The sequence below is a fragment of the Rhincodon typus genome, chromosome 2, assembly GCF_021869965.1.
Source record: "Rhincodon typus isolate 14 chromosome 2, sRhiTyp1.1, whole genome shotgun sequence".
Classification (NCBI taxonomy): Eukaryota; Metazoa; Chordata; class Chondrichthyes; order Orectolobiformes; family Rhincodontidae; genus Rhincodon; species Rhincodon typus.
In genome coordinates this window covers 127,335,463-127,348,803 of record NC_063333.1, presented here as the reverse complement: position 1 = coordinate 127,348,803, position 13,341 = coordinate 127,335,463, and the positions used below count along the sequence as shown (strand labels likewise).

Sequence of the window (13,341 nt, the reverse complement as noted above, 5' to 3'; positions counted from 1 at the left end):
CCAAAAGGTCAGCCTTCCTGCTCCTCTGATGCTGCTTGGCCTGCTGTGTTCATCCAGCTCTACACCTTGTTATCTCAGATTCTCCAGCATCTGCAGTTCCTACCATCTCTGCAATCAGAAGACCAGCTTAGGGGCTGGAGTTCTATGCGGAAGGAAGAATCTTGCCGTTTATGACTGGAAGTTAACAGAAAGCTTCCTTGAGCAGCCTCTGGGGAGCATGTCTGATCTTTTGGTCCAGGAGGAGTTTTAAAGAAGCCACTCAGCCTGGGGTGACATAGCCTCTGTTCATTTACTGGGATTACAGTTTGTCCTTGCCTTCACTCACTGTTAAATTTAGGTCATGGTGTCAATTGATATCTCCAGACCACAACATTAACAACTTTGATATTTTAATTAGCTCCTCACTCAGTCCTCTGGCAGTCCTTCTGAACCCATCAAGAGTGAATGCTGGTAGACTAAAACTCAGGTATGAATTAAGGTATAGACATCAGTACATTGTCGTTATTTAGAAAATTAATTTTTGTCTTCTCTATTTTAGTATGACAGAGCTCCCATCAATTCAGCAAATTTATTGGACAGTGACAATTGAGGTTAATAAGACTGTTACATTTTGGGACTGTGTCTTGAAATCTAAGGTCAAAGGTAGGGCGTCATGTGACCTTTTCTGTAGTCTGTCTGACAGTAAGCCTGGGTGGTTTGATTGTTAGGGATCAAAGGAGGATTTAGATTCCTTTACTGTGAAGAAGGTGCTTAGAGACAATGGAATCAGCTCGTGTCTGAACAGTTGAAACCCAAAGTCCCAAAATAGTCTTTAGAATGTTGGGTTGTAAATAGTTGTGCTTTAAAATGTCCATTAATTCAAAATGAAAGAGTTGGGCTCTCAAAGATGGTTAATTAGTATTGCCACCCAGATATAAGACCTAGTGTGATTCACATTGCCAGGGGAAGGATACAGAGCAAGCCATCCCAAAGATCAGATTTCACTCATTCCTAGAGTATCACAAGGTGTCAGGGACAGTGTTATGGGTCTGACTGGATCTGGAAAAAGACGAAGCAACCAGAGGCCAAAGGAAGCCTTTATGTTGTGCCTTGAAGTGGGAGCTCACACCTTGATTGTAAAGTTAAAGTTCATCAGGAATTAAAACAAGGTTGGAAGAATCATCTAGCTTGTGCAACAGAAAGCACCTCTAGGAAAGGAAAATCCCATTGTGAAAGACTGTTCTAGTTAAGTCACCAGGTGGAGAGAAGAAATCAACAGGAACAAACCCTTGGGAGCTAAGAACCACTTTGGGAAAATTCTGGAACATTGAATCATACTTAAAGCACAGTGTAATATATACTTGAGATAACAAGGTGTACAGCTGGATCAACATAGCAGGCCAAGCAGCATCAGAGGAGCAGGAAAGCTGACGTTTCGGGTCTCGACCCTCCTTCAGAAAATTTTCTACACCTTGTTATCTCAGATTCCCCAGCATCGGCAGTTCCTACTTTCTCTGTAATATATACTTTTTTTTTGTTTGGGCTAAAAATAAGGGGTAGTATTTCACTTTGCAGCTTAAAACATAAATTGCCTGTAAAGGTAGTGTTGAATTAATAGTGTTTTCGTTACTTGTTAAAGCAAATGTCTGAAATTGCAGCAAATAACTGGCAACTCAAACGGTTGGGCATGGTGGCTCAGTGGTTAGCACTGCTGCCTCAATTCCACCCTTGGGTGACTGTTTGCGTGTTGTGTCTGTGTGAGTTTCCTCTGAGTGCTCTTGTTTCTTCCCACAGTCCAAAGATATGCAGGCTAGGTGGATTAGCCACGCATAATGCAGGAACAGGGTTGGTCTGGGTACGATGCTCTTTAGAGGACTTGCTTCCACACTGTAGGGATTCTATGAGGAATTCAAATTTATTCTTATAAGTTATCTGAATCAATGGTAGTTGTGACAATTCTAAAAGGGTTTATATTGCATCTCCAGTGTCAGCCATCAGTGGTAGAGCTATCAGCTCTGAGGGAGTAGGTCATAGCGAGAAGTCCCTCTCCAGGCAATTGAACACACAGTCCAGGTTGACATTCCAGTAGTACTGAGGAATTACCACACTGTCAAAGATGTTTCTTTTTTCAGTGAGGCATTCAACCAAAGTCCCATCTACTTTCTTAGGTGGATGTAAATCATCCCAAGAAAAAAAACCAAGGAGCTTTCCCTAATACCTTATCCGATATTTATCCTTCAATGAGCATAACTAAAACAGATTACCAGAATATTATCACAAGACTCTTTGTTCTGCACTACTTGACATTGCATTTCCTACATTACTGCATTTCAAGGCACTTAATTGGCCTTAATATCCTCTGAGATGTCCTGAGGTACTGAAAGGCATTATGCAAATGTAAGTCTTTCATTTCTTTAGTTGTACAGTGCCATATTTGCAAGGTTGCTTTGACTTTGGGAGATAGTCTAAAATTGACAATGCTTCAATAAATTCAATACACAATGCACAATGAGTGACTGAAATAATGTTGTCTATATTAAACAATAGCAAACCTTCACAATTATCTCCATTTTATGTCTAAATTCATACTCCTGTCTGTAGGGTGTGAGTGCTCCCTCCTTACAGGGCTGGCCTTCGGCACTGAGCATGAAAGAAAAACTTGAGAAGCCTAAAGGAATTAAAATTTCAATTATGAGATATTGTCATGTGCAGGCTCATGGTTTTGAAGAGAATGATTAAAATAAATGGTACTGACAAAACCAAATTTTTTGATTATATTTACAGCATTCCATTAAACTGGAATTCGCAGGGAACGACTAACACTTAAGAGTAAGTTAAGGCACTGGCTTTTCAAAGCAAACAAAAATTAGTTGACCATTTATTTCACAAGTTAAAGTTTTTCTAGATCTCATTGTCCTGTTCAGTTACAATCTGAATTACTCAGTTTTACCTGCAGGTGGCAGAAAGGATCTTTACAGCTCAACTTTTGAAATATGCTTGATAGAAGTGTATGTCATATTACACGGCACATACGACAAAAACTGGGCATCTTGCTGAACACTGGACACCTATTGTTCAATTTAAGATGCTGTACTGCAGTGAATATTGTAATCATTTAAAAAGTGATCCAGCAAAAATAATTGGGAGGATGACAATTGGGAAGTTCTATGGTAAGTACACATGGCTCATTTCCCTGCTCCTTCCCCTCTTTGACTGATGGTTACAGCACTAGAATTGTGTCTCTTTCATTTTCTTTCAGTATTCCTGTTTGATCATTATGAAAAGAATTAGAAATGGGTAATAATGGTAGGCAGATGGAGGTGTGAGGTCATGTACTAAAGCTACCAAAAATACATCCAACAGAGACAGCATTGCCTAGTGTATTGAGTTCAATCATAGAATCCCTATAATGTTGAAGCAGTCACTTGGCCCATTGAGTCCATGCTGACCCTCTGAAGAGCATCCCAAACTGACCCACACCCCCCATCCCTCTCCCTGTAACTCTGCATTTCCCATAGCTAATCCACCTAGCCTGCACATCCCTGGACACAATAGCATGGCCAATCCAGCTAACCCACACATCTTTGGACTGTGGGAGGAAACGCGCACAGATAAGGGGAGAATGTGCAAACCTCACACACAACCAGTGATCCGAGGCTGGAATCAAACCTGGGTCCCTGGCGCTATGAGGCAGTAGTGCTAACCACTGAGCCACTGTAAGGCCCCCCATTAGCAGCTGGTAATATTGGTGTCAGTCAGTAGGTGCACCAGTCAGAAGGACTGATCTGGTTACTGGATTTGGTATAGTACAGCAGTGTGTTGCAACCATCGTCCTTTCTTCGACTGGATCAGAGGGCCTATTTGGTTTGCAGTGGCAGAGAAAAACTACTAGCCATTTTTCATGAGAAGGGTTCTAATCTTGAATAAGATGTAATTTGTTGCATGATCAACAATCATGTACAAGTTACATGAGTATGTTATGCATTTTAACTAAGACTATGAGGTGATAAGTTCTCACTCATGATTCTCAGCTGTTCTGCCTCTCTCTACCCAAGACCTACGACAGAAGCAGATTAAGTGCAGCCTAATTCAGACTCCAACATTAACATTCCCATAGCCATTACCTTAGAGTCATGGAGATCTCCAGCACAGAAAAAAACCCTTTGGCCCATTTAATTCACACTTTACCTTATATCACAAGATTGAATCCACAGTAGGAAAATGTCCCAACGTGTCTCACAAGAATATGACAAATCAAACACAAGCACTGAGTCTAATAGGAACATTCAGAAGGATGGCAAAAAGATTGGTTGAGGAAATAGGTTGGAAGAGCATCTTAGAGGAGGAGGAGCGGAGAGAGGTGAAGAGGTTTAGGGAAGAGATTCAAGAGCTTAGGATCTTGGCAGCCAAAGGCCAAGCAACATGGAAGGTAGAAGAAAAACAGATAGTCAAGAGGTTTCTATGTCATCTCCCGTAGCAACTTTCTGCAGCCTTATCTTCTCTACTTGCCCCAGGGAGTTATGAGCTTTCTCTTTAGCATGGCAAAAAGACATCATTGTTCACATTGTGTGATTTTGTTTTGAACAGAATTAGCTACGGAATTTCCCACTGCACCTGCACAATGAACATTTCAGATCTGAATATGCGACCAGGACTGAAATAGCTCCACGAAGGCTGGCATCAAGTCACACTTTATTAACATGTTCATAGTACATGACACTGACCCAGCTAGCATAACGCTGGCTCCTAGAGTGAGCAGAACCCCTGACACTCCTGTTTCTGTCCGTCAGCCAGAGCTCCCTGATTGGACCAAGTTAATAGCCCCAAGCAGGGAACTCATATTCTATGAGATCCACCTGGCTGACCTTGTTATAGTCAGTGGAACTTATCTCCTGCCTCCCTTTTCAGCCGAACAGTTACACAGGAACAATTCAAAATAAATTACACTGTTCAATTTCATAAAATCTTCAAGATTCAACACACGCTGCTGTGAAGTCCTTGTGTTGCTAATCTCTAGAAGGCTGTGAAGCATAGTCACTCCTTGGCATTCTGCAGCACTGAACAGTACTAGCAATGCTGCAGGGAATCCGTTCTATACATGTACAGTAAATGCAAACTAAATTTAGAAGTCATTCTATTAGGAATCAGCATTGTCCAACTATCAAAACACCAAAACAACTGTGGATGCTGGAAATCAGAAACTAAAACAGAAATTGCTGGAAAAGCTGAGTAAATGTTTCGGGGCCAGCTCTGAAGAAGGGTCACTGAAGCCGAAACATTAACTCTGCTTTTTCTCCACAGATACAGCCAGATCTGCTGGGTTTTTCCATGTAATTTCTGCTTTTGTGCCATAATCACTTTGTTTCACAACTGATTCATTCATCTATTTTTGTATTTAAGCCATGGTTCAGTGGTAGCAGTCTAATCTCTGAGTCAGCGGTTGTGGAAACAAACCCCATTCTACAGATTTGAGTACATTGCAATGGAGTATCAGCTAGACAGTACTGGGAGAGTACTATATTGTCAGAGGTGCTGTCTTTTAGATGCATGTTGAACGGAGACCGGATTGAGCAAATATACTTAACATTTCACACTCACAATACAATTATTACTTGTCTTTAATGAATTGTGGCATGGAGACTCTGGGTTAGCCTGGTATGCTATAGCTCCAGATGATCCTGGTGGATATATTGAATACACTGCAGGGCAAAGTGTGTATGTAGGCTGCAGTGCAAGTTTAAAACTCATGCACTGAAGATACACTGAGAGCAAATCTGCAAAAGAACAAGCCTATCACAGGGACAGTTTAAGGTAGAGAGAGGTAAGATAGAAGGGAGAAGGAGCTTACAGAAACAGGGAGAAAAAATAAATGTACACTAGATGCAGAAAGACAGTGGGTGCTCCTTCTATAGATACAATGAGAGAAAATGGATGAAAACCTTGCAGGAGGAAAATGCAGGGAATAAACTCAAAGGCAGAGAATAGTACGTGGAAAGTATTAAGAGTAGGGGACAGGCAGGACAAGTATTTTGAAAATGACATGCTTATTTTTGCCTGCAAGCAACATTAATGAAATCAATCAGTCTTCATCTAGTTGCCTTTCTCTCAGAAGGTGATCCCAGGTAAGCTGATAGCTTTTGCAGCTTTTACCCCGAGGCACCAAATGAATTGTTCCTATTACCAATAAGGGCATTTCAACTCCCTTTGCTTCTGGCCATGTCTACAAATCAGTGGTGATTGTGCGATCTACAAAGTTAGGCAATCAAGCAAGCATCTTGTACAAGGAAAAGTGCTTGTGGGTTGTTGGATTGGCTGTTACGGAACTGCCTTGTTCCAAAGTTTGGCATCACTAGAAATTGCCAGCTTTTTTTGTTGATTCATGCGCCCAAAAAGACACAGAGGCAATTCATATATTACTTTTTTTACTTTAACACTGAAATATAAGGCAATGAGTAGTCCTGTAATTCATTAGGAAACAGAATTTTCCAGCATTAGGCCATCACATTTGTGCCAACTGACTGAACCATTCAGATGATATGCTCCATTCTCACAGTCATACAGCACAGAAACAGACTCTTTGGCTCAACTCATCCATGTTGACCAGGTTTACTAAACTGAACTAGTCCCACGTGCCTGCATTTGGCCCATTTCCCTCTCAGCCTTTCCTATCCATGTAGCTGTGCAAATGTCTTTCAAATGTTGTAATTGTACTCGCCTCTATCACTTCCTCTGGCAGCTCATTCCATATACGCGCCACGTTCTGTGTGCAGAAACTGCCCCTCAGATCTCTTCTAAATCTTTCCCCTCTCACCTTAAACCTATGCCCTCCAATCATAGAGTCATACAGCAGGGAAACTTTCGGTCCAACCAGTCCATGCAGAACATAATCCCAAATTGAATGATTCCCACCTGCCTGCTCCAGGCCCATATCAGTCCAAATCTTTCCTATTCATGTATCCATCCAAATTCTTTTAAACATTGTAATTGTACCCGCATCCATCACTTCCTCAGGAAGTTCATTCCATACACGAACCACCCTCTGTGTAAAAAAAATTGCCTTGTGTCTTCTTTAAATCTCTCTCCTCTCATCTTATAAATGTGCCCCCTAGTCTTGAAATTCACCATCTTAGGGAAAAGACAACTATCATCAACTCTATCTATACCTCTCGTTATTTTATAAACTTCTATCAGGTCACCTCTCAATCTCCTATGCACCAGTGAAAAAAATCCCAGCTGAAAAAAATCCTAACTCAAACCTTCCATACCAGGCAACATCCTGGTAAATCTCTTCTGAACCTTCTCCAGCTTGATAATATCCTTCCTATAACTGGGCGACCAGAATGGGACACTATATTCCAGAAGAGGCCTCACCAAGTCCTGCACAACTACAACATGACTTCCCAACTCCTATACTCAAAGGACTGAGCAATGAAGACAAGTATGCCAAATGCTCTTTTAACCATCCAGTCTATATGTGATGCCAACTTTAAAGAATTATGTACTTGCACCCCAAGGTCCCTCTGTTCTCCAACACTACCCAAGGCTCAACCATTAATTCTATAAGCCCTTACCTATGTTTTTGTACCAAAATGCAATTTATCCAAATTGAACTCCATCTGCAATTTTTCAGCCTATTGACCCATTTGATCAAAATCCCTTTGTAAGCTCAGTAAACCTTCTTCACTGTCTACAATTTTTTACAATTTTTGGTGTCATCTGTAAACCTACTAACCAACCCTTCTATATTCTCATCCAAATCATTTATATAAAGTTTTGGACTCCCCTACCCTGGGGAAAAGATATGGCTATTCACCTCATCTATGTCTTTCATGATTTTATAAAACTCTACAAGGTTGCCCCTCGGCCTCCAACGTTTCAGGGAAATAAGTCCCAACCTGTCCAGCCTCTCCTAATAACGCAAACCCTCTCGGTAACATCTTTGTAAATCCCTTTTGCATCCTTTTCAGTTTAATAACATCCTTCCTACAGCAGCGTGACCAGAATTGTACGTAGTACTTCAAATTTAGCCTTACCAGCATCTTGTACAACCATAACATGACACCACAACTCCTGTACTCAATGCTCTGACAGATGAGAGCAAGCGTGCCAAATGCCTTCTTCAGCACCCTTGTCTACCTGTGACACCACTTTCAGGGAACTATTTGATCTGATTTGATTTGATATGATTTATTTATTGTCACATGTATTTATTACAAATACAGTGAAAATTGTTGTTTAATGGCAGTGGAATGAGATCCTTAAGTGGCTACTTAACAGTCTCAATTGCCCTATGGGAGAGAAGGATGCCTCTCCTTCCATTATTCCTGCCCTGAGCCTGATCAAGGGGAGGCAGGAAAATGACGTTGTCTCCCACCGCAATCTCCTGTTCAAGCGAACTGCCCTGCAATCTTCAAAATCACCTCTGAGATGGCATTAAATTCTACTCCCTGTGTCTCTTTCACAGATAATGTCTGACTTCTTGGGTGTTTCCTGCGATCCAATCAAATCCTGTTGACATCACTCAGGATCATCTCAAAGTCAACCACGCCCCTAATGCTTCTGCTATCAGCAAACCTGCACCTGCTGCGCTCAAGTCGAGATTCTTTATCTATGTTCCACATGAAGGGAATAGGACAGTGAAGAACAAAATGTTTTACCTTCTTGTAGAGGCTCCTCAGATCTCGATACTGCCACATACTGTTTAGAACTTGAGATGCTGCCTTCACCACCTTCGGTGAATGTCTGTGTGCAAAACATCACAGCGCAGGTTAGAAACCACTTTAACCCTCTGGCTGGCACAATTAACATGACTGAAAATGTCAAGAAAACAAAAACTGAGAATTGCTTCTCAAGGAAAAGAAAGGAATGAAGCTGATATATTAAGTTAGTATGGATCAGCCTTCTCAATCATTATCTGGCAAGCTTTTTGTTTCAAATTAGGTTTGAAATAAATAAGTCTGAACAAATGGTTTTTAAAGGTTAATGTAGTGTATGATTGATTTTACTCAGTAGTTGGAACTTGAAGGTCTGCATATTTATTCGCCGTGACGAGAAGCAAAATGTGGAACTGTTATTCCTTTTTAATGCAGCAGACTAATTTGGATAAATCTGCAATTGATGGGCAAGATACCAGTGTATAGATGACTGATGTGTTGTGAGAGTTTAAGATACTCACAGTCATTAGGCACAAGGCTAAAGGGAGAAAGCAGAGTAGATTTTGAACCACAGTTGGTTGGAAATTTCTGAACATAAGTCTGGCGCAAAACGTCCAAGCTTTGTTTTTGACATGCGACGTGACAATTTACTCTCAGGTATCACATATAGTTTAGTGTTTACACTCTCACCTTTGAGCCAGAATGTTGGGACTTGAAATTTCACTGTTGGGACTCAAGCACATATTCTAGGCAGCCACTCGAATGCAGTGCTGAGAGAATGCTGCACCATCTAAAGTGCTGTTCCTTGGAGGAAACATTAAACCAATGACCCATCGGACCTCTCGAGTTGATAATCCTGAGACATTATTTCAAAGACCAGCGAAGATTTTCCTTGGAGTCCTCGTCAATATTTACCCCTCAATCATCACCAAAACAGATTTTTCAGTCCTGATTGCATTTCTGCTTGTAGGGCCTGAATGTGCACAGATAGATTGCCTTCTTTTCTGCATAACCCATGTAGTCATGATACTGCGTTATGGTGTTACACTTCAGTTGCTGAGGTGGCAAAAAGTGCTATCTAAATAAAGTCTTTATACCCATTTCCTTCAATGGATTACAATGTGAAGGTATCTGTCGCAGGATCGATTCCTTGCCTCCTTTCTCTGACTGTAGAAAAATGGCTGCAGTTCCCATCCCAGTACCTTCAATGATTGAATCAATCATGTTACCACATTATTCTGAAATGGATACATTGGCACAAAGTTGCAGACTCACAAATGGAACAAATTGGTACTCTTGATTTTAATTTGTTAATAAAAATGAATCGCTGAGCAAAGTTGAGTCATGCAGAGACATTTATTGACTGAATCTAAAATTTCTGGCAGGCTTTCTGTGTGCTGGATGCTTTTGAAATTTGAGTGCTGTTACAGAAGTACAGAGCAGTTTGTGGTCAAATAAATTATGTTAACAATGCTGAAGTATTTAGGTGAAATGTTAGTTGCCTCTTCTGTATTGAGGAAAAGTAGTCACATGCAGGGCACCCTAATGTTCTTGATGTTTAATTCCTAATTTTCTTCTTGTTCCTTCATATCAAATCACCGCTAACATAAATACTTGCAAGATATTCGTGTGAAATGTAACTGCCGAACGCCAAATACAATAGCATTACAAATGAAATCAATCTCAAGCATTACATTGCTGATAAGTTTTGCATTTTTATCTGAATGTCTCAAGAGGCATAAAATATTGTTTTCCATCTTCTGGTCAGTGTGGTGTTTGGAGGTGGTAAATCTCAGGTTAGATTTTATGACAATAAAAAGGAGTTGTTAATGAAGAATGACATACTTGCTTCTTTGGTTGAAATTTGTGAAAGGGAATAATTCTACACAAAAAGGCTAATTATTTGAGTAAATTTGATGTTGGAGAAAGTGGTGAGGGATTTTGTGGAGATGGGGAAACCTCTCTTGGCACCAAGATGTACAGGTACCCTGGGTAAACTATATATGTCACCTTTCTTCTGCAATTAACTTTTGAAATATAAATTACGCATCAGCATGAATAAAAATTCTGCATTATATTTACAGATTTATTTTACATGATGAAGGAGAATATTACAAAACTGCTTACACATTCTCATTGTTCCACACTTTTCACAGGATTTGTGCTGGAGGAAATGGACATTCTATATGTATAGTATGGTTCACATGATCTAACACTAAGAACTGCTCCAACAGTTACTAGCTGATTTCATGCACAATTTACGCAATCAATAATCATTATGACAGACTAAGTTACATTGCTTGATTTATTCACTGGTTCACAGTTTTGGAATAGTCACATACATGTACAAATTTGCAAAACTGTTACTTAAGAAGCTGAATGAGGGTCATAAAATTTTAGGAAAGCCTGCAATATAAGTACATGGAAATCTATATGTAAGTCAGTCTATGTGAATGCATATTGTCAGATCTAGAGCTTTTAACTTCCCAGTAGTGATTTGTTGTTTGTTTCCTTGTCTATGAATAGTTATGAATAGTTCATTCCATTGTTTGCTGCATCGGTCCCCCCTAACCCACCAACATAACCTCTCCAAATTTTGTCACCTTATCCTAAGTAAGTGCCTATTATGCAGCATGGTGGCTCAGTGGTCAGCACTACTGCCTCACAGTGCCCAGGTTCCACCCTCGGGCAACTGTCTGTGTGGAGTTTGCATGGGTTTCCTCCGGGTGCTGTGGTTTCTTCCCACAGTCCAAAAATGTGCAGGTTAGGTGGATTGGCCATGCTAAATTGCCCATAGCGTCCAAGGATGTGCAGGGTAGGTGGATTAGGCATGGCAAATGTGGGGTTACAGAGCTGGGATGGGGTCGGGGGTGGGATGCTCTTTGGAGGGTCGGTGCAGACTTGATGGGTTGAGTGGCCCACACTGTAGGGATTCTATTCTCTTCTAATGCGTGGAGTTGTTGTGGCCCTGAGGATATACTGTACAGGGGAAATTTTGCAAGGGTAAATTCAAAACTGCCTCAAAATGTCTAAAGCATGTAAAGAGGCAAAGAGGAGTTTCCATTTGTTAACAGGATGTGTGCATCACTGATTAGGCCAGCATTTATTGCCTAGATGGAAGTTAAGAGTTAAGAGTGAACCACATTGCTATCAGTTTGGAAATATACATAGGTCTGACCAGGTAAGGAAGGTAGATTTCCTTCCCTAAACAACATTAATGAACCAGATGGATTTTTAACATCAGTTGAACATGGTTACATGGTTTCCATTAGGCCAGCTTTTAATTCCTGATTTCTTTTAATGACTGAATTCACATTGCACCATTTTATCATGGTGGGATTCAAACCCATGTCCTCAGAACATCAGGCTGAGATTCTGGATTATTAGGCTGGTGATATTACTACCACGCCACTGCCTCACCATGTGTGTGGAATAGACACTAGTCAATGGACAGCTTATGTCACGATACACAATTTTTATTTCCATTTATTTCAATGGGGAGAGAGCTTACATTATCTTCTAACTCATTACTGGTTATTTTACACTGTAACACAGGGTCACAATCTCCCCAAGGAGAGGGGCTTGAGACAGAAATAGAGGACAGATAAATCTCTGTCATTAAACAGATATCCAACTAAGGAGATTATTGACCTGGATTTATCATGGGTATATAAATTCATTTTGAAAGTTCTTGTGGTGCAATGGCAATGTCCCTAGCTCTGGAGCCAGGAGCCTTTGGTTCCAGTATCACCTGTTCCAGGTGTGTGGTAAAATATATCTGAACAGCTTGATGTAAAAAAAATCTATGAATTCCTTTGAGTATAGGAGTTGGGATGTCATGTTGAGGTTATACAGGATGTTGGTGAGGCCTTTTTTGGAGTACTGTGTCCAGTTCTGATCGCCCTGTTATTGGAAGGATATTATTAAGCTGGAGAGGGTTCAGAAGAGATTTACCAGGACGTTGCTGGGAATAAAGGTTTGACTTACAAAGAGAGGCTGGATAGGCTGGGACTTTTTTTCACTGGAGTGTAGGAGGTTGAGGGGTGACCTTATAAGTGTTTATAAAATCATGAGGGGTATAGATAAGGTGAATAGCAGATATCTTTTCCCTAGGGTGGGGGATTTCAAGTCTAGGGGGCATATTTTTAAGGTTAGAGGAGAAAGTTTTAAAAAAGACATGAGGGGCAACTTTTTTATACAGAGAGTAGTTCGTGTGTGGAATGAACTTACAGGAGAAGTGGTGGATGTGGGTACATTTACAATAAAATAATAATTGGGTGAAGACTGGCAAACTTAACACTTCTGCTCAAGATCAAAGCTAGCCATATCTTGAATGATTTCTCCGTCTGTGAGCTTTTTCATATCTCTAACACTTTTAACAAAGTCAAATGGTGATAGCTTGGAGCTGTTGGCATGCTAAGTTCAGAACCAGTCACCTAATCCCAGGTTAAATGGCAGTGCAGTGCATTCTTATTGGACAGGAGAAACAGGCTGTGCTGCAAATACCCTGAATTAAAGCTAGTTGCAGAATGGAAGCTAGTCAGTGGTTTTTCAATTTTTATAATTAATCTCCTAGAAATAAAAATCTAATCACAGTTGTGCAGATGAATGCTCATAACATTCAGGTCTTTCAGTCAAAGATTTCTTCATTATCATAGAATCATAGATAAGCATAGTTTAGAAAGAAGCCATTCAGCTCATGAAGTCT

At 40.5% G+C, this 13,341-nt stretch overlaps 1 protein-coding gene across 2 annotated transcripts in view; it reads right to left on the bottom strand.

Moving 5' to 3' along the window:
* The window catches only part of ctnnd2a (catenin (cadherin-associated protein), delta 2a), a 459,985-nt gene that overhangs the window by 19,181 nt on the left and 427,463 nt on the right, over positions 1-13,341 (bottom strand). For both annotated transcript variants that reach the window (XM_048615969.1, XM_048615976.1), the window contains one exon: positions 8,637-8,721. In XM_048615969.1, the coding sequence (XP_048471926.1) occupies positions 8,637-8,721 (85 nt within the window). The remainder of the gene's footprint in view (positions 1-8,636; positions 8,722-13,341) is intronic.